The sequence below is a fragment of the Pleurodeles waltl genome, chromosome 5 (genome assembly GCF_031143425.1).
Source record: "Pleurodeles waltl isolate 20211129_DDA chromosome 5, aPleWal1.hap1.20221129, whole genome shotgun sequence".
Classification (NCBI taxonomy): Eukaryota; Metazoa; Chordata; class Amphibia; order Caudata; family Salamandridae; genus Pleurodeles; species Pleurodeles waltl.
The window spans coordinates 104,672,914-104,699,001 of record NC_090444.1 but is presented as its reverse complement, the minus strand read 5'-3'; the positions used below and the strand labels follow the sequence as shown (position 1 = coordinate 104,699,001).

General features: G+C 46.2%; 1 protein-coding gene across 2 annotated transcripts in view; it reads left to right on the top strand.

Annotated features, from left to right (window-relative positions):
• PBK (PDZ binding kinase) overlaps positions 1-7,133 on the top strand; it is a 61,432-nt gene extending 54,299 nt beyond the window's left edge. For both annotated transcript variants that reach the window (XM_069233724.1, XM_069233723.1), the window contains exons 8-9: positions 4,061-4,234; positions 5,912-7,133. In XM_069233724.1, coding sequence (XP_069089825.1) covers positions 4,061-4,234; positions 5,912-6,114 — 377 coding nt within the window. In that variant the 3' untranslated portion in view covers positions 6,115-7,133. The remainder of the gene's footprint in view (positions 1-4,060; positions 4,235-5,911) is intronic.
• Positions 7,134-26,088: the final 18,955 nt, after the last annotated feature.

Here is a 26,088-nt window from a genome sequence, read left to right as displayed (position 1 = left end):
AGATGTTTTGGCCGATGTGGTCGAAGTTATTTTGGCTGCATACTGCCTTTATGCCAAGACCATATCCTCTCGTCACAGGGAACACTTTTGTTTTGTTGAGGGCAGAAATTTGGGTTGACCCTTCGCAGGCAGAGTGATTTGATTTTCTAGTGCGTATTATTTCTTAAGCGTGACTACCGCAGGAGCATCTCACATATGAGGTGCTGGCATGGAATACTCTTGGAAGTGTGTGGTTTGGGAGGAGAGAGTCCAGATCAGACTGGGGGAAGGGGAAGGGGAAGAGATACACATGCAATAAGAAGAATACTTCGTATTCAGAACCCTGTGTGCGTGTTTTTTTTTTTTTTTTTTTTTTTTTTTTTTTACTGATCAGACCCTATTTGAAAGGTGGCATTTGTAGGATAATTGTGCTCTATGCTAGGTACACTGCTGTGTGACTATCATCTCCTCTGGTTTATCATTAAATGGGATATAATTTGCCAGAGTCCTGTGGAGGGGAGCATTTAAATAAGTAAATGATGCCTGTTAGAAATGGGGTTTTTGGTTGGCAGTCAGGTTACCCTCTGTCCAAGCAAGAACCCTCACTCTAGTCAGGTAAGTCACACACAATCCAAATTATCCTGTGCCCACCCTCTGGTAGCTTGGCACGAGCAGTCAGGCTTAACTTGGAAGGCAATGTGTAAAGTATTTGTGCAACAAATCATACAATAACACAATATAGCACCACAAAAATACACCTCACAGTGTTTAGAAAAATATATAATATTTATCTGGATAATTGCAGGTCAAAACGATCAAAGATGCAAAATGAAATTGTAGCGATATCACTGAAAAGTGATATAAAGTGTCTTAAGTCTTTAAAAAGCAAACAAAGTCTCTTTCAAGTACAAAGTACCTGGTTTAAAGTGGAAAATCTCCGCAAAGGGCCGCAGAGGAAGAGATATGTGGAAAAATGGTGTGTGCGTCGGTTTCGCCCCTTCACACACGGACTTGCGTCATTATTTTTCATGCGGGGAAGTCGTGCGTCGTTTTCCGGCGCACGGACAGTCTCCTTCTGTGGTTTGCGGGATTACCAGATGTCCAGGGGGCTGTGCGTGGAATCCTAGGCTTGTTTTCCGGCTGCCCGTCGATCCGGTGGGCTGTGCGTGGAATCTTCTCACTCACGGCAGGCGTTGCATTGATTTTCCTTTCTGAAGTCGGGTGGCGTTGTCCAGGCGAGGCCGTGCGTCGAAGTTCCGGTCGCACCGCAGGCGTCGCGTCGAGCGGCGTCTTTCCGGATCGGTATGCAGTGAATTTTTCACCGCGGAGCAAGCTGTGCGTCAAATTTTTCGGCGCACAAGGCGTCCAAATGAAAAAGAGAAGTCTTTTTGGTCCTGAGACTTCAGGGAACAGGAGGCAAGCTCTATCCAAGCCCTTGGAGAGCACTTCAGCAGCAAGGCAAGAGTTCAGCAGGACAACAGCAAGGCAGCAGTCCTTTGTAGAAAGCAGTCAGGTGAGTCCTTTAGGCAGCCAGGCAGTTCTTCTTGGCAGGATGCAGGTTCTGGTTCAGGTTTCTTCTCCAGCAAGTGTCTGAGGTGGTAGGGCAGAGGCCCTGTTTTATACAAAAATGTGCCTTTGAAGTGGGGGTGACTTCAAAGAGTGGCTAGGAAATGCACCAGGTCCCCTTTCAGTTCAATCCTGTCTGCCAGGGTCCCAGTAGGGGGTGTGGCAGTCCTTTGTGTGAGGGCAGGCCCTCCACCCTCCCAGCCCAGGAAGACCCATTCAAAATGCAGATGTATGCAAGTGAGGCTGAGTACCCTGTGTTTGGGGTGTGTCTGAGTGAATGCACAAGGAGCTGTCAACTAAACCTAGCCAGACGTGGATTGAAAGGCACAGAAAGATTTAAGTGCAGAGAAATGCTCACTTTCTAAAAGTGGCATTTAAAAAATAGTAATATTAAATCCAACTTCACCAGTCAGCAGGATTTTGTATTACTATTCTGGCCATACTAAATATGACCTTCCTACTCCTTTCAGATCAGCAGCTACCACTTCAACAATGTATGAGGGCAGCCCCAATGTTAGCCTATGAAGGGAGCAGGCCTCACAGTAGTGTAAAAACGAATTTAGGGGTTTTACACTACCAGGACACACAAACTACACAGGTACATGTCCTGCCTTTTACCCACACAGCACCCTGCTCCAGGGGTTACCTAGGGCACACTTTAGGGGTGACTTATATGTAGAAAAAGGGGAGTTTTAGGCTTGGCAAGTACTTTTAAATGCCAAGTCGAAGTGGCAGTGAAACTTAAGTGGGTGGCACAACCAGTGCTGCAGGCCCACTAGTAGCATTTAATTTACAGGCCCTAGGCACATATAGTGCACTCTACTAGGGTCTTACAAGTAAATCAAATAGCCAATCATGGATAAACCAATCAACAGTACAATTTACACAGAGAGCATATGCACTTTAGCACTGGTTAGCAGTGGTAAAGTGCCCAGAGTTCAAAAGTCAACAACAACAGGTCGGAAAAAATAGGAGGAAGGAGGCAACAAGTTTGGGGATGACCCTGTCAAAAAGCCAGGTCCAACAATGCCCTACGAGAAAGGGCACCACTAGATCAGTTATACAGCGTGAGAGAACACAATGCTGCAAGGTATCTTGTTGATTAAAGCTTAAAAACACAGGACAGTACTAGGTAAAGAACTCGCTGTCCCAGGAGTTTGAGTTGGGAAAGTACCACAGTTTGTGATGATACATTAATGGATGAATAAGTCTTTGCCTATCAGGATGACTCACAGTGGCAGGGGTACTGCTTGTAGAATAGAGATACATGTGAAGTGTCATTGCTAGATGAATAATGCCCCTTATGCGGGCAAACAGTCTAGTGTGATTGAGCAATAAAGACTTGTGTGATGTTCTGTAACGGAGACCCAGGTGGGAGTCGGTGCAAGAGTCGGCAGGAAAAGGCAGTTTAGGCACATCTGAATTGTAAATAGTTTTCCCTGAAATAAAAGATATTATTTGCTAAAAGTTAAAACCGGTTAAGATGCAGGAAGTCTACAGTCACTTTGGCCGTCTTGAGTGAGTGCAATCAGGAGCCTCATTTGGGAAAGTGAAAATGTACTTCTAAAACTAGAAAGAAAAATCTCCATGCTACAAAACCACACTGGTGTTTTACCAGCTGGAAATAAGTGTGATCCCATTATTAAAGTATTAATATCAATCTATTTCCACCGTATGGGTTTGGTGTCTGTAGTTCAGTTACAGAGCTATCTCAGGTTCAGCAGCCAGCCTCACAGTTGGCTCTCTGGATACTCAGTAGGTAGTCTGGGATTGGCAACTGTCGGTTGGGTTCAGCTGGATTGTGGTGGGGTGCTGTCCAGGTCTACGTCTTGCACTATGGCAGGCTTCTGTGGAGGCAGTATGGCTGCCATTGGCCTGTTACTTCTTTTTTTGGCATTGCTGTCAAGGTAGTGAAAATTTAGCACCACAGCCAGGAGTTCAATGTTGGCATGTAACATCTGTTGTCCTCATGACCCACACTGTGTCCTGTTCTGACCAGGTGACACAGTGAGGGCTGGCTGCTGCTCCTCAAAAACAAAATGTGCCTCCATTGCACTTCTTCATGGAAGACCTCCTTAAGGTGGTGGACTATCCCAGCTAGTAGCCAACAGGGAGAAAGGACTAAACCACTGACATGATCTGCAATGTGATTAACAGTATCAAAAACAGCGGCTGAAAGAGACTGACCTAAAGCAACCAGTAGCTCAATGAAACTGATCCAAAGTCTCTTTGGGTGTATTGGTTTGGGTTGTTTTCATGCGATCCAGCAAAAAAACAGACCTAAAAATGATGCTCTATGGTTATGCACATAATTTGGATAAGGGAGTATGTAACAGTGGTACATTTCAGTTGACTGAATGTAGGTTTCATAGCTAGAGTTTGGTTTGTATTTGGATGTTCCCTAGTAAGTTTATTTAGAGAATGCCCGGTCTTCATTTATTGCTTTGACCGATTTGAAACTCACTAAAGGGCTACAGATATTTTAAATGGATATGTTTGGGTGTTTCTTTTCCAGTAAGTGATCCTCAGCTGCACTACGTTGGCACAGAGCCATGGAAACCTAAAGAAGCATTGGAAGATGATGGTGTCATTACTGATAAGTCAGATATTTTTGCTTTTGGGCTAACGCTATGGGAGATGATGACACTGGCCATCCCACATTTGAACCTACCTCCTGAAGAGGATGAAGGTGAGATATTGAAGCTTTAATCCTTTTAAATGTAGACAGCTGTGTACGTTTCTATTGTAAATTCTATAAAACTGCTGCTCTCTATTTTACTTAATTTTCGACTGAGAAATTCTTCATTGATTGTAAACTCACATTTTTAATAACAGGCTTGTTAGCCAAGTCACTTGCAATACATTTCTTTTGACCGAAAATCCAGCTGTGTACATTTCTTTCAAAAGAAAGAACACAGACTTTACAAGAGAGAAAGTTGACTGTGCCATTGTAAGAACTGTGGAGGCTGCTCTATCCCTTCATGCACACAATAGTAATTCGGGCTCTTTATCGTATCTGCTTACTGTATAAGGATCTGTTAGCAATGGGTATATTCATTTGGTAGAGAATTACCCCTACCAGCTGAATAAACCCACTCTGGTTAGGTCGAAACAGTGCTGAGAAAATCTCTGGCCAACCCCTGGTAGCAATTGCACGAGCAGAAGTGTGTGCTAAGTACAAGTTTACTAGCTATTGTAAGGTGAAGAGCAAACCACAATAAAATTCGAAACCAATTTAGATAACTAGACAAATATGTAATTAGCAAAAGGACGCCAAGGTCATCAAAATAAGTTAAGAGGAATCTGAGATCATTAATTTTTTTAAAGACTTAGGGTAAAAAATGCATAGAAAGGGCCAATTAAGTCACTGGTCCAATTATCACTGGATCTAGGTGAGATTTCAGACTTACCGCAATGGAGCAGAGGATTGATATACTAAGCGGACATCCTGGTTACAGCTTTCACCTTCTTATTTTTAATTTTTAAATTAAATTGAAGTTATAATCTACCAGGGGGACAAGGTCCAAGACTGTGGCCAGCAGTGGTCCCTCTCAGTCATATACGTGGTCTTCAAGCTCCCGATTAAGCCTTTGCTATTGGCTCAAAAGCTCTAAGCAGGACAACATTTAGTTTCATTGTTGGCAAGGACACTTTGTAGGTCATGTAGATTTACCATCTCATCCTCTTTCAAAGTTTAACCTTATGATTTAATCATTTTTTATGGAAATTGCAATCCTCCTGCGGGGTAAGGAGGAAACATTAGCCTGGATCCACAAAGCCTGATACCTTTCCCGCAAGACACAGCTGAACTACTTTGTATTGTGACATTAAGCTCTGAGTGGGGCATACATGATTTTATTGCCCACTTGTGCGTGTGACCTCCTGGGGCACACATCTGCACCTTGCCCAATAAACCCAGAACTTTGGAAAAAGTTGAGACCAAGTTCCTCATGGTCAGTTTGGCAGCCCGTTGCTATTTATGGCTAGGCTCCAGGTCCCTCGCTAAACAGGCCCCTTAGAGGGTCCAGTTCTGAGCAGCCCTCTTGGGATCTGGAGTCCTTGTGCTTTTTGTGCCCCTGAAGCATGAAAACAGGAGGACAACCACTTGACCATTGGACGACCTTTGGCACAGGATTCCCTCATTGTGTAGCTCACAAGATTTGCAAATTTCACAATAAAGCTTACATAGTTAAAAGAGAAAATGTTGCCTTCTCCATGTGTTTTTTCAGGGTAAAATTATTTTGAATTTGGAAATGTATGTTATATATTTGTTGAGTGAATTTCTGTATACAGGTAGATACTCTTAACATTTATGATGGAGAACAACATTACAAGTGAAACAATTTTCCTTTTTTGTGTTTATCAGATGAATCTTTTGATGAAGAGGACTTTGATGATGATGCTTACTATGAAGCTTTGGGCACTAGACCTGCACTTAACATAGAAGAGCTTGGTGAATCATACCAGAAGGTCATTGAGCTGTTCTCTGTTTGCACTAATGAGGATCCCAAAAAACGCCCATCTGCTGCCCAGATTTTGGCAGTCTTAGAGGCAGAATGTAAAGGATAAGATATCTATAACAAGTACCAGGATACAATCCACTTTGTTTTGTTTAATTTGTTGTCTTTGTTATAAGCGGCTTGGTTATACACTACTGTTTTGACTCTTGCAGCCAGACATAACCTACAATGCTGCAGTTTTTTTAGTTTTGTTTTTATATTGCAAATTAGTGTTGGTCAAAGCACAATAAATTTACGCATACTGTTCTGGAAATTTCAGACGTGGCTGGAGACCTAAATCGAACACGCAGTCACCCTCTAGTGGAATTATCTTCAATGATATACAGTCCTTGACCATCTCTGATTTAAGAGGACCCATACCTTTTCCCTAGCACCATTGGTTGCAAGAGGTAACCACAAAGCATTATGATTGTGTGTGGTTCTTCGCCCATTAAGCATAAATAGCACTTGATAACTAATAGTAATAAATGAATAATTTAAATTGGCCAAGAAAATCATTTCATCGAATAAAGGTGTCAACATGTTATCATCTACAGATAATTGCTGTCTTGTTACACATTGCTAACACGGTACTTGCAACCTGAAATCCCATTAGTTTGGAGATCTTAAAGAGTTTTCTTTAATGGGACATTAACAGTCTGTTATATTAATCCACTAAAACATTACAAATTATCTATATAAATGTGTTTGCCCAGCAAAATGACCTATTGTTTGCTTTGAGCTGTTGCAGACCTATCCCTTTATTTTAGTTTTGACTGGATTAGTAAGCAGTTTTTATTGTATAACTCAACCTTTGCAAGTCTTCTGCTTGATAAGGTAAAACGTTTTAGATTGTTGCACCCTTTTGAATTTGCAACAAGATTGTTTGTACAGTTTGTTTTTTATCTTGTGTGTTGTCTATATTAATGTCTCAGTTTCCAATAGTAGCACCCGTCTAAACCAAATTTTTTAGATACATTACTTTGTAAGCCGAATGCTTCCTCATTGTTGAATAGAATATTGATTTGTTGATAGGACTAAAAAAATGTGAAACAAATATTTAATAATAAAATATTATCTTTTTCTTTACGTTATTACTGTTCTTTTTCCACTGACTCTTCCACCTCATATTCTTTACATTATCTTGAGGGATTTAGTTGGTACAATTGTAGTAATGTAAATTTGATTACACTCCTTACCAGTAAGCAGTCCTACTAAACTTTGCAACTCTCTTGTGACAATAGGATAATTGTATTTCATGAAAAATCTATTCATATATTAAGGAGCAAAAAATATTTTTGACCTTTGAGGAAAAGGATATGGACCAGAAGTTCTCTTTCTTCATCACTGTATGTCCCCTTCACTAGCTCATAGTTGGTAATTGTGCAAACATATATTTTTTCTTGCAACATTTGAATTTGTTTGGACCTTCGCCTTCTTTCTTTTGCATTTTTGCTCGGCCCTTGCGCTTCATAGAGACATTCTGTACTCAACTTCAGAGCCTTAAGTTAAGGTACAGATGGAAAAAACAACCATGTCGCTTCCTTCATCAGTTTTGTGATTGTATTCTGGAAATTAAGGTGGCTATCCTGTCACTGTTTTCCAAGATGGTATGAGTGTGCTGTCGGAATTGTTGGGCTTCAAGCCAGAGACATCCCTTTGCAAAACTTCTTGCTTCTGTTTTGATAGAATGATATACGTAAGGATGGTTTAGCTCTTCCTGGCTCCATCAGCTGTTCTGGATTCTACCTTTGAAGCATCAGAAATCTATTTTGGCTACTACAATAGCATTTGTTTAAAAGATATGCATTTTGCGTGTTTTCAGTCACTCAGCTAGTGTTTCTGTAAGTAATATTCCACACATGCATCGGTAAATGTCTGTGTGTGTGTGTATATATATATATATATATATAACAAATTCACCATTTAACTTGCACCCCCACCATGCACTGCTTATGACATCACTCATGACGTGTTCTGTGACATCATGTATGCCATCACTCATGACATCATCCAATGAGTGTTACTTTTACATAGTGGTGGGTACCTACCATATTACTTTTCTACCTACTTTTGTACACCACTGTGTCCAGCTAATTGGTATATGTGCATACAAAATGACTGTGCTACTAATGCACCATAAGAGTGTAGAGGTATTGTTGGAAAGTGGATAATTAGTAGATGCAGGTAGATACCTACAGCTAGCAGTAAGGCCACAATCACACATAAGGGCCAGTCAAGGTCCCAAAAAATGTATCCTTGCTCCTCAACCCTTGGTAGCTTGACTGCAAGCAGACAGGTGTGTAAAGCATTTAAAAACACCAATACATTAAGTAAGGCAAAATAAAAATCCCACACCAGTTCATAAAAATAGCTTATATTTTTATGACCAAAATGATAAAAATCCAATGTAGGGAACCTGAGATATGAATTTTTTAAGATTAAAAGTAAAACTAGCGCTTAGAAGCAAATAGTGCTCAAAGGGTTTAAAAAAAAGTCTTGCTGGACCGGGAGAAAGTCAAGTCAAGAGTTCAGGCAACCCACGATGTAACACTTTTACACCTACTTCCAGAAGTGTTTCTTGGTGCAGGAAAGTGGTCCACAGCACCAGCCAAGGGTTCAGAAGCTCTGGTTTGCCTCTTGGGATCTGGGACTACAATTTCAACACTGCACCTGGTCAATCCAAGTAAAATACCAGTGAAGCTTGTCAGCTGGAGTTGTCCTCGTTGTTGATGTTGCATGTGGCCCTTCCAGGACTTTCCTACCTGTTGCTGATCAGGGAGTCCACTTCTTATCCTTTAAGACAGGCAAAGTCTTATTGTTGTGAAGCCTTGCAAGTGCAGTAGGTGTACTCCTTGTGAGTGCAGTCTTCTTTTGTGCAGTCAAAGTGTCCAACAGGGCAGTCCTTCTCCAGACGTTTCTTTTGTAACTTTGAGGGCCCACAACACCAATCCAAAGTTCCAGAATTGGAGTTGCTTGTGGGGATTACAATTCCCACAGTGCACGTGGCTAAATCCTTAAGTCCACTGAAGGTTAAAAACTGTCCAGGTGGGCTTTTCTGACAGGAATTGATGGAGGTGACTCTTGGTAGATCCTTTATACCTGTTGCTTACAGGAGGTCCACTCCTGAATCCTTTAGAAGCCCAGGCAAAGTCCTCTTTTGTAAAGCCCAGAGTGTGCACTGGGTGCAGTGCTTCCTAGCACAGATCTTGGGTTCAGCAGGACAGTTCTTCATCTCTTTGTAGTTTCAGGCAAGGATCTGAATAGCTAGGCAACTCTCCCATATCTGCCCAGTATTCCTTGGTGACCAGCAGAGGGCCACCCCTGACCAATGCGGTGCAGGGTGATAGCCAGAGGTATGATGACTTCCTCCAAAGTGTGGCATCTTTTCCAAGAAAGGACTAGTCTTTCAAAATCCCAAACGGAGAAGCTCTCTCCTGGATGTTACGATCTTGCTAAGTCGTCCCTTTGGTGTGCGTAAGTTTCCTTAACACTCCTCTTTGAGCCCCTCTGCTAATTCAATTACTTGAACTCCTAGCTGCATGGAGATGCAGGAAGTGGGTTGACCCTGTATCCTGTCCTTCCTTCTTTAAAGACCAGTTTGGCTACCTAGACCACTTCCTGCCTGTTGCTCTGCAGCTTGTAAATCTCCCCAGATGTCCTTTGTCTCAATGCAGGCCAATCAGAGAAGGGCTGCTGGAAGGCTGGACTTTGGCTTATCAGAAAAACAAGTTCTATAACTTATTTTCTGTGGTAGGTATAATAAATCTAACAGTGGTATGTTGTTGAATGTATTCTAACTATCATTTTAAGTCTTTGAGTGATATTTGTAGCTTATTCCTATCAATAGTTTTACCTAATACAGTATTCCCATGTTAGCCTATGGAGCTAATCCACTACATTGGGGAAAAATGGAATTTGGCAGTTTTTTCTCCTCACCAGAGCATATAAAACATATTTTATAATGTCCCTACATATAGTTATAGGGCACTTAGGGGTGACATATATGTAAAATTAAGGCAGTTTACGACTTTGGAAGTACTTTTATTTCCAAAGTCAAAATTGCATATAAATTTAATTTGAAGGAAAGCAGGGCTGACTTTTACAGTGACAGCAGGCCACACATCAGTGCATACTTTAGTACATTAAATCTGCTGGGCCTCTAATGCTACATCCCTTATCATATACTAAGTTCTTACAGGTATGTTACCATGCCAATTGTACTTACATCTAATTACCATGCACCTTGTGAAAAAGAACACTGGCCCTTGGTCTGGTTAACAAAGCCCAATCAGAGTGAGAAAAGTAGTCAAAATGGGGGCAAAGGTGTTGGGGGGGGGGGGGGGGCACTGCAAAAAAGTCCTGATTTCTCACAGGTATTAAGTAGGTTATACATCTTTGATTTGAAGAGTAACTCTGTGTGCAGGTGACAGTTGACTTGTATTCATCATGTTCCACGAAAGTTTTTGGGTCCTGCAGAAACAGCTTACAACAGGGTAAAGATTCTATGTACTACATGCTAACTATTGTAAGCAGCCTTGAGTTATTAGACAGAATCGTCTCAACATGACAATTGCTACTTAATATAGAAGATTGTGTGCACCAGGAATTAACTTATTGTACACATGCTTGTTTTGCTTCAGAAGATAGGCTATCTGTTAAGATTTCACCACAGTATGAGGGCTGCCGGTAGTATGATCTTTAGCACCTTCTGACCTTGGATATTTTAAGTGAATAGTCACTCTTTGAACACATTTTGCATAGAGTTTATACTGTGATTATTACATACTTTTTAATACTCTGGTGTATTTCTCATGAATTTCACTGTCTGCAGACCGTGTGGTACAGAGTAAACTCTCTCCATAGAGCAAACACTGTTAAGAGTACCCGCTTTCTACTCATATCCACTTCAGTTTTTAATGTGGGTTCAGTGACTGTCGGGTTTGATACAGATAAAGAGTATCCGTAGTAGGGCATTAGTTATGTTACAGGGCTTTGAGTATTTGGAGGAACTTGGTTTCCCTTGAACAGTTATATACAGATTGAACACCGTATGTAGGACAAGTTACCGTTTCATCTGCGGTTCATAGTCAACATGAACTCATCTACCCATGAAGTGTTTGGTAGGGGGTCAATGTTGCAAATAGCTCAAGTTTGCTTTACCTATGGGGTTTGTATGTATGATAGCAGGTTAAGACGCTTTATATTGTTCTGACTTATTTTGCAGTTAACTTTCATAGCGATAATGGTATACCTGCTTAAAGAGCAAGGTGTTCAAAAGAAGTTTGGATGATGTAATTTGAGATGTCATGGTGATGTCAAATGCTATAGAAGATTTCATGAGTGATGTATATGAGGTCATAAGAAGTGCATGGTGGGGCGCACGTTATGGTTAGGTCTGCTAACTATAACTGGTGAATTTCTGTGTGGTTTTTTTTCATTTTTTTTTTTCAAAACTTTGTCACTAACATTCACCTAACTAACTTTAATTTTTCAGTGAATTTCTAAGATTTTCTTTTTTAAATAATAAAAGCAGATCTTTTTATCACATCTAATTATAACATTACTTTAGATTTTTTTTCAGTGAATTTCTATTTTTTTTTTTTTTTTAACGTAAGATAGTATTTAATTGATACGCAAATCCAATCCCCTGCAGCGCATGGCCATTGGCTGTAGAACAGCCCCACATGAGCCAGCCCCATGCTACGCACGGCCTTTGGATGTGCGCTGTGGGGGGTTGATCCACAGGGCCTGGCCCAGGACCCCATCCCCCAGTCTTTTTTTAAGGGGAAGGTGGGTTTTCCCCCTGGGGCCTAATGTTATCAGCAAGGGAGATTGCACACGCCTCATCAAAGTCAAAAAGAAACACAAGAAGTCCAGATGAGCCTCACCACTCTGTCTGATTAATTGCTAGGACATCAAGGGTGCCATGAGGTCTCTCTCCTAGTCCCCTACTGAAGAGCATAATCTGCAACTGATTCTGATGCACCCTGAATTTCGAAGCCCATCAGTGATGCCACAACAGATTGAAAATGCAAAAACAACAAGATGATAGATGGAATGCTTAAATTAATCTCCACTACAACCAATTGAGGCATTTAAGGAGGCCATACTTCGCATTTTCAGCCCTCTTCCGGCTCACTCTGGTACACTGCATGGATCTGCTGAGATTTCCAGTCTGTTTACTGCTGGCAGGTGCACTCTCCACACAATCTGTGCCTTACGAACCTGTTTCCAGTTCTGTACCAACTCCAAAGCCGACTCCACACCTGGCACCACGGTTCCTCCCGCACAGACACCGCTGAGGCCTGAGGAGAACATAGAGCCCTTAGTTTTGTACAGCACCAAGCCAAATCAGTCTTAACCTCATGTTTAAGTGCAGACCATACATGCCCAGCCCCCGTACATTCTGACTCGGACAAGACAGCTCTTTTGCCTAGCAGCCGCCCTCCATTGCTCCAACAGTTATTTGGATCAGTCTGACCAGAGCCAACCAGCTTAATGGTTATGGCAAATTCTCACCACTATATAATGATGAAAGTTTGTATATGACCCTACAAGAAACTGTTTCTCCTAACCCGAGGCTGATCTCGCCACCTGTCCCTTCCATGGAAGAGTTTGCTTCATTTGAGAGGCGGCCGAAGTCTTGGATCTACAGTTGTCCTCCATTGAGATTAAAAAACCAACATCCTCACTGAATTGTTGCTAAAAAGACAATCCTCATCTGGACCTCTACTGCCGTTTATCTGATAGAAACTTCTAGTTGCAGATTACTTACCTTAGAATTTCCCCCAGGAGTCGGTCTGGATCCGGACACTTTTCTTCAAGCAATACCCTTGTGCGCCATCAGGTGGCGTCGGTCGACCCCACGTCCGTCGTTGGCATCGTGGTCACCGGATATGAGGTCGCAGGTCATACATAAGCACCACCCTGGCACGCAGAGGTCAGTTCTTTTCTTAAGGCACCAGCCAATGCGCAGATCTGGAGAAGAGATACTGTTAGAAATTGGGTTTTTGGTTGGCATTCAGGTTGCCCTCTGTCCAAGCAAGAACCCTCACTCTAGTCAGGGTAAGTCACACACAATCCAAAATTTGCCTGTGCCCACCCTCTGGTAGCTTGGCACGAGCAGTCAGGCTTAACTTAGAAGGCAATGTGTAAAGCATGTGTGCAATAAATCATACAATACCATAATATAACACCACAAAAATACACCACACAGTGTTTAGAAAAATATATAATATTTATCTGGGTATTTGCAGGTCAAAACGATCAAAGATGCAATGTGAATTTGTAAAGATATCACTGAAAAGTGATATAAAGTGTCTTAAGTCTTTAAAAAGCAAACAAAGTCTCTTTCAAGCACAAAGTACCTGGTTTGGAGTGGAAAATCTCTGCAAAGGGCCGCAGAAGAAGAGATACGTGGAAAAATGGTGTGTGCGTCGATTTCTCCCCAGCACACACGGACTTGCGTCGTTATTTTTCACGCGGGGAAGTCGTGCGTCGTTTTCCGGCGCGCGGACAGTCTCTTTCTGTGGATCGCGGGGATTACCATATGTCCCGGGTCTGTGCGTGGATTCTCCTGCTTGTTTTCTGGCTGTGCGGCGTTCCGCGGGGCTGTGCGTCGAAGTTTCGTTCTCACGGCAGGCATCATGCCGATTTCTCCTTGGAAGTCGGGCGGCGTTGTCCTTGCGAGGCCGTGCGTCAAAGTTCCGGTCGTCCCGAAGGCCTCGCGTCGATCAACGTCGGTGTGCAGCGTTTTTCTCGCCGCTGAACAAGCTGTGCGGCGAAAATTTCGGTGCACGAAGCATCCAAGTGAAAAAGAGAAGTCTTTTTGGTCCTGAGACTTCAGGGAACAGGAGGCAAGCTCTATCCAAGCCCTTGGAGAGCACTTTTACAGCCAGACAAGAGTTCAGCGAGGCAGCAGGCCAACAGCAAGGCAGCAGTCCTTTGGAGAAAGCAGACAGGTGAGTCCTTTGAGCAGCCAGGCAGTTCTTCTTGGCAGGATGTAGTTTCTGGTTCAGGTTTCTTCTCCAGCAAGTGTCTGATGAGGTAGGGCAGAGGCCCTGTTTTATACTAAGTTGTGCCTTTGAAGTGGGGGTGACTTCAAAGAGTGTCTAAGAAATGCACCAGGCCCCCTTTCAGTTCAATCCTGTCAGCCAGGGTCCCAGTAGGGGGTGTGGCAGTCCTTTGTGTGAGGGCAGGCCCTCCACCCTCCCAGCCCAGGAAGACCCATTCAAAATGCAGATGTATGCAAGTGAGGCTGAGTACCCTGTGTTTGGGGTGTGTCTGAGTGAATGCACAAGGAGCTGTCAACTAAACCTAGCCAGACGTGGATTGAAGGGCACAGAAAGATTTAAGTGTAAAGAAATGCTCACTTTCTAAAAGTAGCATTTCTAGAATAGTAATATTAAATCCGACTTCACCAGTCAGCAGGATTTTGTATTACCATTCTGGCCATACTAAATATGACCTTCCTGCTCCTTTCAGATCAGCAGCTGCTACTTCAACAATGTATGAGGGCAGCCCCAATGTTAGCCTATGAAGGGAGCAGGCCTCACAGTAGTGTAAAAACGATTTAAGGAGTTTTACACTACCAGGACATATAACTACACAGGTACATGTCCTGCCTTTTACCCACACAGCACCCTGCTCTAGGGGTTACCTAGGGCACACATTAGGGGTGACTTATATGTAGAAAAAGGGGAGTTCTAGGCTTGGCAAGTACTTTTAAATGCCAAGTCGAAGTGGCAGTGAAACTGCACACACAGGCCTTGCAATGGCAGGCCTGAGACAAGGTTAAGGGGCTACTGAAGTGGGTGGCACAACCAGTGCTGCAGGCCCACTAGTAGCATTTAATCTACAGGCCCTAGGCACATATAGTGCACTCTACTAGGGACTTACAAGTAAATTAAATAGCCATTCATGGATAAACCAATCAATACTACAATTTACACAGAGAGCATATGCACTTTAGCACTGGTTAGCAGTGGTAAAGTGCCCAGAGGTCAAAAGCCAAGAACAACAGGTCAGAAAAAATAGGAGGAAGGAGGCAAAACGTTTGGGGATGTCCCTGTCAACAAGCCAGGTCCAACAGGTACCCTCAGTCACTTTTTGACTGAATGTTCACATTTTTTGGACTTTTCTGGTGCGTCGAGGATGTCAAGCCCCGTGACTCCTGCCACCGCATGATGACGGTGACTGAGGCACACCTGGTGTGTTTGTTGTACTTGGAGCACAACCACGACCCAAAGTCGTGCTCTGACTGCCAGGCCATGAACCTGAAGGCTTTGAGAGGGTGGTCCCTGAAGCTGCTTGTGGCCCGGCGTCCGGCTCTGCCTTGCTCTCGGTCGAGAGGATGGTCCCAAAACTGCTCACGGAGCCACCACCACCACTCCTCTTCATCCCATTCTAAATCTTCGGGACAAGTGGGTAAGAAGAAGAAGCTGAATAAGCACAAGGGCCCTTCGACTTTACCCTGTTAATCAGACAATGCAATGCAGGACAAGGAACGTCCTCTCTGTAGGCCTCCGTCTCCAGACCCTACTCCTGGGACGGCTCTGTGCCTTCCTAACTTTCTGGGACGTGGAGCCACCCGAGCCCAACTCAGAGTTCTACAGGCCTGTGCGCCTCATTTTTTGGCAGGCCAGCCCTTTTGGGGAGCCTTTGGGCCTCCTTGGGGTTGGCATGGGCCCCTTCAGGTTCCGCATCGGGGGCTTCGGCCTCAGCTCCGTGAGCACCCGAGGATCTGCTTCCGGATGCGAACCTGCATCGGTCATATCTCGACCTTACCCAACGTCAGTTCAGGTGTTGATACTCCTGATGCCAATAGGGCCTGTGGACAGCATCAATCCTATACTTATCGCCGACTCCGAACCAGAGCCGAAATGTCGCTCGATGCAGATTCCGTCTACAGCAGGGCCTTTGGTCCCTAGATTGGAATTAGACCCTTGTTCTTATGGGTCTGAATTCGGCGAGAGTATGGAGGGGTCGTTGGACCCTTTAGAATACCTGCTGGACGATCCTATGGACTGGGCTCAGGAATTTGGCGAAGCCAGCAGGTTGGATACCTCACCTGACGCTGGTATGCTTTTTCCCCCTACCGTGGCTATGGAGGAGGGAGCTTCTTACTGTATGGTGGTGAGAAGAGCAACCGAGGTCTTGGGCCTCGAGCTACCTTCGGTGTCTGTCAGGACTAACCTCATGACTGAGGTGCTTCAACGTGGGGCTTCCACATCAGAACCTCTTTTTTTGCCCCTTTAATGAAGCCCTCACTGATGTCCTGCTTGGTATATGGTCCAAGGCCAGCACAGAGCCCCCTGTTAATAGGACAATCGCCCGCCGCCATAGGCCTGCGCGTAACGACCCAGCTTTCCTGACCCAACACCCTACCACGGAGAGCTTGGCCATCCAAGCCTCAAACTCCCATGGCACGCTCGCTTCCTCTCCCCTGGATAGGCAATCAAAGAGGCTGGACAATCTTGGGAAGAAGTAATTTTCTATCTCCAGCCTGGCACTGCCGTCCGTGAACACCAGATGCCTTTTTGGCCGTTACACCCATACTTTATGGGGCACGGTCACGCAAGTGCTGCCACAGGTCCAAGAGGAGGCCCGGGCCATTCTCTCCCAAGCTGTTGCTGATGGGAGGGACGCAGTGAAGATCATCAGATGTGGGCTGGATACAACTGACTCTCTGTGCAGTTTCGTTACATCAACGGTGGCTTTGAGATGCCAAGCCTGGTTACGTACATCTGGCTTATCAGGGTATGTTCAATCTACTGAGACATGCCCTTTGATGGCACACGTCTCTTTGGGGACAAAGACTCAGCACTCGAGCGTTTTAAGGAGTCTCTGTCTATGGCTTGGTCCCTTGGCCTTGCGGCTGCCCCACATCCCTCTCAGTCTGATTTCCCACCCCTTTCATGGCTACGGAAGGGGCACCCAGCCACGTCCATTGCCTGCCAGCCACCATGCTGCACAGCCCCTGCATGGCTGAGGACGTGGGATCCAGTGTTCGCAGGGATCTGGGAGCCAGCAGTCTAGCCAGTCCACTCTACCCCTCCCCCCTCTGCTGCAGCCTCCAAGCCTTCCTGACCGGGCGCTTCCCCGCTAGGGACCAAGTTGGCGGCAGGATTCGCCATCACCTACCCCACTGGACCACCATCACTTCAGAGAGGTGGGTTTTGCAAATAGTTCAAAGGGACTACTCCCTCCCCTTCGAAACTACTCCTCCCGCCATGCCACCATCCTATGATTGCATGACGGAGGATCACCTGGTACTTCTCCGCAAGGAGGTTACGGCTCGCTTGGCCAATGGAGCCATAGAGAGGATCCCTGCGCCAGAAGTAGTTCATGGTTGTTATTCCTGCTACTTTCTGGTGCCCAAGAAGGACAAGGACCTCCGCCGTATCCTCGATCTGCGGTCCCTCAATCTCTTCCTCAGGAAGGAGAACTTCGAAATGCTCACTCTGGCTTAGGTCCTATTTGCCCTGGAGACTGGAAGGTAGCGTTGGACTTGCAGGATGCTTATTTCCATATTCCCGTCCTGCCTGCCCACAGACGTTACTTGCAGTTCGTGGTAGGTCACAAGCATTTTCAATTCACTGTGCTCCCCTTTGGCCTTACCAGCACCCCTTGGGTGTTCACCACAGTGATAGTGGTGGCCGCAGCTCATCTGCACAGGTTGGGGGTTTCAGCCTTTCCCTACCTCGATGTCTGGCTGTTGAAGACAAACTCGTCCCAGGCTGTCGTCTCCCACCTCCAGACTACGGTGTACCTCCTGTATTCACTGGAGTTCACTATAAACATGCCGAAGTCACACCTGACTCCCTCTCAGGCGCTTCCTTTCATTTGAGCTGTTCTGGACACATTGCAGATTCAGGCTTATCCTCCCGAGCGGCGAGTCCAGGATCTTCAGGCTATGACACCGATGTTTCAGCCTCTATCCTGGATTTCGGTGAGAATGACTCTGAGGCTGCTGGGCCTCATGGCCTCCTGCATCCTGCTAGGGTCTCATGCCAGATGGCATATGTGGGCTCTGCAGTGGGACCTGAAGTTCCAGCGCAGCATCAGGGGACTCTCTCCGACAAGGTTCAGATCTTCGAGAGGACTGCACAAGATCTGCAGTGGTGGCTTTTCAACTACAATTGGGTCAGAGGCAGATCTCTCTCCTTTCCCCAACCAGATGCGACTGTAGTGACAGATGCGTCACTCCTGGGATGGGGCGGCCACATGGGAGAGGTGGAGATCAGTAGCGTCTGTTCTCCAGCTGAGCCTGAGCTCCATATCAACCTTTTGGAGCTCGGGCGATCAGATTAGCATTGAAAGCATTCCTTCCCTCTTTCAAAGGGAAAGAGGTGCAGGTGTTCATGGACAACACCACTGCCATGTGGTACTGCAACAAACAGGGCTGGGTGGCTTTGTGGACCCTTTGTCAGGAGGCTCTTTGCCTCTGGGCATCGCTGGAACATCACGGATATCCCTGGTAGTTCAATATCTGGCAGTCTCTCTGAACAAACTCAGCTGTCAATGCCTAGTTGATCCCAAATGGCATCTCCAACCAAAGGTGGTGCTAGGTCTCTTTCAGCAGTGGGGATAGCCTTGGTTAGATCTGTTTCCCTCTGCAGAGAACATGCTGTGTCCACTGTTTCGCACGTTGTGAGTTTCCAAGGCGGCACTCACTCAGCGATGCTTTTCGTCTTGAGTAGAACTCAGGCTGCCTTTCCACCAGTACCACTTCTGGCCGGAGTTCTCAAGTTCAAGAACGATTAAGCCCAAGTCATTCTTGATGCTCCAGACTGGGCATAGAGGATGGTATCCTGAGCTCTTGAGCATGGTCACCGATCCTCTGATCAGACTGCCCCTTTGGGAGGATCTTCCGTCGCAGCAGAAGGGGACAGTTCTCCACCCGAAGCTGTGCAGTCTTCACCTTCTTGCGTGGAGATTAGGCGGCGGCAGTTGACAGCTTTTGACCTTCCATCTGAAATCTGCAATGTTATCTTGGCAGCCAGGCATCCCTCCACCAAAACAATACATGCCTGTCAATGGAAGAACTTTGTGGCATTGTGCACATACAAGTCTGTTCATCCCCTCTCTGCCTCTCTTTCTGAGGCTCTTTTGTTTGTTTTTTCTCTAACCCAGCAGGGCTCTGCTCTAGGCACCCTCACGGGTTATTTGTCTGCCATGTCGGCTTTCCTCTGATTGCCTGAACAAATCTGTGTTTTAAAACTCCCATTGTGGGACAATTTCTTAAGGGTATTGCCCATCTCTTTTCCTTTTTCCCTGTTCATAATGCCCCAGTGGGATTTGAATTTGGTTCCCACTTACATGATGTGTGCTCCCTTTGAGCCACGTCACAATTGTCCACTTTGCCTGCTTACTCTGAAAACAGCCTTCCTTGTGGCTATAACCGCTGCCTGCAGAGTGAGTTGCAGGCTCTTTCTTCTAAGCCACCTTTCCTCTCCGTCCACCCTGACAAGGTGGTGGTTCGTACTAGGGCTTCTTTTCTCCCTAAATTGGTCACGCCAGTTCATGTAGGCCAATCCATTACCTTGCCTACTTTTTACACGCCCATACATCCCTTTAAGGAAGAGGAGGGACTTCACTGCCTGGACTCAAAAAGAGCATTGGCGTTTTACCACAATCGTACTCAAGAGTTCCGGGTGCATGAACAACTCTTTGTGGGCTATTTTGGTGCCAAGAAAGGTCAGGCAGTGCCAAAAAGAACCATCTTGAGATGGGTTTCTCGCTGCACCAAAATGTGCTGTGCTTTGGCTAAGAAGCAATCCCCTGAGGGTTTGCATGCTCACTCTATCAGAGCAACAGCTGGCTGCCACCACTGCATTAGCATGCAGAGTTCTAGTCCTGGATATCTGTCAGGTAGCAACGTGGGACTCCATACACATGTTCACTAAACACTACTGCCTGTAAAGTCAGGTCCGCAGGGACGGCTATTTTGGCCGTTCAGTCCTGCAGAACCTCCTAGTATGATCTTGGTTTGCAGACCCACCTCCGGGGGCGGTACTGATTGTGTATCTATTCTAAGGTAAGGAATCTGCACCTTGAAGTCCCTATCAGAAGAACAAGTTGCTTACCTTCTGTAATGATTTATCTGGTAAAGACATAGTGTAGTTGCAGATTCCTTACCAACTCACCCATCCTCCCCACTCTGCAAACTGATTTCTAGGTACAGGAACTTCCCTTTCAGGGCGATAGTTCTGGCGCACCAGTATCGGTGTTCTTCATGGCTCTGTGCTTCTGGCGTGAAAAGTTGCAAAAAGCCATGGACGTCAGCGCACCGGGGTGGCGCTTATGTACGTCCCGTGATGTCATAGCTGACGGACGCGGAGTCGACCAATGCCACCTGACTGCGTGCGAGTGTACTGCTCGAAGAAAAATATCCAGACTGATGCCTGGGGAAAATTCTAAGGTAAGGAATCTTCAACTAGAATATGTCTCTAAAAAATAAATTGTTACTGAAGGTAAGTAACATGTTCAACGGGGCCTGACCAACACCCTCATGGGAACTTGGACCACACCCTACTCTTGCCCACCCAGAAAAACAGGTGGGATCTCGCCACAGACCCAGTGTGCTTTCTAACAACACCCTACTCCTGAGAGCCCAGTATGATAGACCTCCGCTAATAAGGTTAACCCAATTTCTTTTCCCACTACTCGTTTGGACAGAGTCAAAACAATTTGGACAGTTTGGGAAGAGGAAGTTTTGTTCAACTAGCTTTACTTTCAAATGCCTTCAACTAGTCTCATCTTCAACTAGCGTCACTGTAGGAAAGTACCACTGTTGCCTAGTGTTGATGCCAACTTTGATTGAAAGTGTGCTGGGACCCTGCTAACCAGGCCCCAGCACCAGTGTTCTTTCCCCAAAACTGTACCTTTGTTTCCACAATTGGCATAGCCCTGGCACACAGTTAAGTCCCTTGTAAAAGGTATCCATTGTATCAAGGCCCCTGTGGCCAGGGAAAGTCTCTAAGTTCTCCATCATGTATTATGCCGCCTTAGGGGACCCCTCACTCGGCACATACACACTGTCTTGTAGCTTGTGTGTGCTGGTAGGGAGAAAAAGACAAAGTCGACATGGCACCCCTCTCAGGGTGCCATGCCCACAAACCACTGCCTGTGGCATAGGTAAGTCACCCCTCTAGCAGGCCTTACAGCCCTAATGCAAGGTGCACTATACTACAGGTGTGGGCATAGCTGCAGGAGCAATATGCCCTATGGTGTCTAAGTCCAGTCTTAGACATTGTAAGTGCAGTGCAGCCATACTGAGTACATGGTCTGGGAGTTTGTCATTAGGAACTCCACAGCACCATAATGGCTTCACTGAATAATGGGAAGTTTGGTATCAAACTTCTCAGCACAATAAACCCACACTGATGCCAGTGTGAGATTTATTGAAAAATGCACACTGAGGGCATCTTAGAGATGCCCCCTGTGTGGTAGCCCAACTGCTAGTGGAGGACTGACTGGTCTGTGCCTGCCTGCCACTTTCAGACAAGTTTCTGACCACATAGGGTGAGTGCCTTTGTGCACTCTGTGGTCAGAAACAAAACCTGTCCTGGGTGGAGGTGCTTCACACCTCCCCCTGCAGGAACTCTAACACCTGGTGGTGAGCCTCAAAGGCTCAAGCCTTGGGTTGCAGGGCACTCCAGCTAGTAGAGATGCCCACCCCCGGACAAAGCCCCACTTTTGGTGGCAAGTCCAGTGGGGAAAACAGGGAGGAGTGACCACCCCTAAGGTGTCCAGAGCTGAGGTGACCCCCCCCCCCCCCCCCTCCCTGCAGAATCCTCCATCTTGGTTTGGAGTGCAGGGACCAATGGGGATAGGAATGTGCCCCCCTCCCCAAAATGAGTGGGCACAAGTAGAGTGTAGCCACCCTCGGACAGTAGCCATTGGCTGCTGCCCTCGGACCCCTAGAACGCCCCTAAATCTAGGATTTAAGGGCCTCCCTGAACCCAGCTCACCAGATTCCTGGTGACCTACTAGAAGGACTGCTAAGCTGAAGCCCTCAGTAGAGAAGAAGGAAGATAACCGATTTGGCCCCAGACCTGCAGGCATGTCCCCTACTTCAAAGAAGCTGCAAAAAGATCAGCGACGTGTCCAGCCGGCCCAGCAAACTCTGCCAACTCCAGAGGGCTGACCTGCACCCACAAGGACCAAGAACTCCAGAGGAGAGCGGCTCTGTCTAATGAAACTCACACCTAAGAACTCTCTCACCTCACTCCAGATGCGGGAGTTTTGACCCCTGTGTACCCGACGGCCACAACCCGTGTCCAGGTGGTTCACCCATCAAGAGAGAGTCCCCAGGCGATTGCGAGTGAGTGCCCACCCTGGGTTGACCTCTCCACAACGACGCCTGCAGAGGGAATCCCGAGGACCCCCCCTGACCACGAAGCTCTGGATGAAGATATCCGACACCTGAAGGCACACTGCACCCGCAGCCCCCAGGCCTTGGAGAAACCGACCCCCGGTGCCTCAAAGTTCAGCAGGCGGCCCTCCTCCCTGTCTCATCGGTGGTGTGCCCGAGACACCCCCCTCGACCTCGTCTGCAGCCTCTGAGTGACCCCCGGGGTCTCCTCATAGACCAGCATTGAAAACCCAATGTCCTGTTTGCACCCTGCACCCGGCCACCCCTTTGGCGCTGAGGGTGTGCTTTTGGTGCCCACTTGTGGCCCCTTCAGTGCTCTTCTAATCACCCCTGGTCTGACCTACGAGCCACGGGTACTTAACTGCAGCCAGGCCTGATTCCAAGTACCCCCTAGCTCCATAGGAGCCCACGGTAACTTTGCTCAACTTTGACCGTTGTACCCGACCAGCCCTGTGTTACTGGTGGTGGGTTTTTGAGGTTAACTTGAACCCCAACCGGTGACTTCCAAAAACCCAGAGACTGAAACTGTAAGTGTTGTACTTACCTATAAACAGACCTAACTTTTCTTCTCCCCCCACCCCCCCCCCCCCCCCCAGGAACTGTTCCGAAAATTGCAGAGTCCATTTTTAAAATACCTTTTTGCCAATAATTCAAAACTGTATTGCTTACCTATTTCAGACAGAGTACTGTTCATACCTGTGTGAAATATGTAACTTTGAAGGTACTTACCTGCAATGTGGATCTTGTGGGTCTAAAAAAATAAACTAAGAAAATATATTTTTACAATATAAAAACCATAGGTCTGGAGTTAAGTCCTTGAGTGTGTGCTTCTTCTATTTTCTGTGTGTGTACAACAAATGCTTTGCACTACCCTCTGATAAGCCTAAGTGCTTGACCACACTACCACAAAGATAGCATTAGTATTATCTACTTCAGCCTCTATTAAGCATCTGGGGAACCCCTGGTCTCTGTGCACACTATATCTCACTTTGATATAGTATATACAGAGCCCGCTTCCTACACTCGCCCTCAAATGTCAGTGGTTTACTGGGATGGTATTCCCATATATTATGGAACTTGATTGCTGAGATTTTACCAGCAGTGGCAGACGAATTTTGCTTCAGTTTGCCATAGACTTTTCAAGATGGCCAGGGTGTGTCCAAGTACGTCATTTAGTCAGGCCAGACTCGACAGACTCCTTAAGCAGAACTTCTTGCACTTGCACAGTGCTTCAGCACCACTCCTTGCATGAGGTTCACATGCTTCTTAGCTGAGGTTCAGGCATCACTCATAGCTATGCCTTTTGACAGGTTTGGCCATCTACACCCCCAAGTGCTTTAAAGGAAGTAGAGCTATTGCATGCTTCCATGTTCTTTCCAGACCTGCAAAGCAAATCCTCAACAATGTCATCACTCAAGGCATCGCTAGGGGCTTTGGCTTCAGACAACATCAATGCCCACCACCACAACAGGCACCCTAGTCCTTTAGGGGTTAGGGTAGGGATAAAGCAGTGTGTCCAGGCCAATAGGAGCAACAAGCCTCCCAGTTCCCAACCCCTCTGGTAGCAGCCTCCTTCAAGCTGCATTAGTTTGTTCTTAGCAGCACACAGCCACCTCATGGGAGGCAGGATCAGCCATTTTGTTCCACAGGTGGCAAGCCATAAACTCTGACAGGTGGGTCCTGCAGATAGTCCAACAGGGATGCACCCTGCCATTCTCTTCTGCCCACTGCCTATTCCACCTATATCAGAGCAGCTTTCAGAGGACCATTTGTCCATTTAGTGGCAGGAAGTTCAGGGCCTTTTAGAGAAAGGAGCCCTACAGAGGCGGTCCAGGCCTTGGGGAATGGAACAATGTGTGAATCCTGTTATTTCCTTGTACTGAAAAATTTGGTTATTCAATTCCTGCCGAATGGCAAATTCAAGATGCTCACCCTGACTTAAGTTCTACGTGTTTTGGATCCAGAAGACTATATGGAGGCATTGGATCTGCAGGGTGCCTGTTTCCATATTCCCCCGCCCTGCAGACCCCCGGGATTTAACTGCGGTTTAAGGTGAGCCACGAGCATTTTAAGTTTGCCATGCACCCTTTCGAACTTACCAGTGCTCCTCAGATGTTCACGAAAGTGATTGCAGCATACTTTCAGAGGTTGGGTGTACCAATCTGCTCCTCTTAAAACCACTATCTGTTGAAGGAAGGCTCACACAGTCAGTTGTGGACCACCTCTAGACAACTGCGAACCTCCTAACATCACAGGTGTTTACTTTCGATGTGCAGAAGTCACACCTGAGGCTTTCACAGAAGCTCCCTGTCATTGGAGCCATCTTGGATATGGTGCTGAGTCGGACCTTCCCTCCGGAACGAAGAGTCCTGGACATTTGGGATATGGTCCCCATGTTTCACCCTTAGTCCTGGTTCCCAGTGAGGATGGCTCTGAGACTTGACTTCTTAGCCTACTTCACTCCTGCATCCTATTTCTTAATCATGTAGTAACATCTAAACCATCAGTGGACCCAGCACCAAGGGAACTTGTCAGACTTCATCTAGGTTTCGGAGATGATTGCAAAGATCTGCAGTGCTGGCAGATTCCCCTCTCTTTACCTAACCCAGAACTGTCAGACGGAACAAACGTGTCACTGCTGGGTTGGGAAGGTCATCTGGGCGAGATGGATATCAGAGGATTCTGTTTTCCTGTGGGGATCCACCTCCACATCAACCTACTGGAGTTGCTGGCCATTCGCCTGGCACTGAAAGCCTTCCTACAATCCATCAAGGGGAGGCTGATTCAGGTCCTCACAAAAAGCAGTACTATGTGGTATTGCAACAAAATGGGCAGGGTGGGGTACTGGGCTCTGTACCACGAGGTCCTGCGCCTCTGGACCTAGCTAAAACCATCTTCCAAATCGTACAACTAGTGGAATCCTTAATCCCTGATATGGACAAATTCAGTCATTGATGCCTAGTAGATCACAAATGGCAGCAACATCTGCAGGTTGCACAAACCATCTTTCTGCAACGGTGAGAGCTCTGCCTCCATCTGATTGCCACCTCTGAGAATATTCAGTGTCCACATTTTTTGCTTGGACACTCATCCCACCTAGAGTGAAGTACAGACCTTCTAAATCCCTTCCAGCCACTAATTCTTCTACCCTGAGTTCAGGAGAAAATCAGGTATGCTCAAGTCATCCTAGTGGCCCCTGACTAAGCCAAGAGAGTGGTACCTGGAACTTCTGGGCATGAGCATCTGTCCTCGGATCAGGCTACCACTCCTGAAGGATCTTCTATTGCAGTAGCAATGCAGGGTTTTGCACCTGGACCTGCGCAGTCTACACCTCCATCTGTGCAGACTGAGCAGCAGCAGCAGCAGCAGCTGGCTGCATTTGTTTTACCTTCTGAACTAGTGGACGTTGGCCTGACAGCCAGGCATGCTTTTGCAAAATCTGTTGATGCTGGACCACGTTTGTGGCTTAGTGAGGCACACTGACCAGTTGCCAGCTAAACAGATGGATGTGTTACTGTTTGTTCTGTCTTAGGACTTACAGTGGGCACAGGTAACATTCATCCTTGGCCCTTTTGGACTTTATTTTTTGTACCGTATCAACCATCTTTTTCAAATCTTCTGTTGTGATTCCTTTTCTCAATTGTCTGGTCTGGTCCACGTGTT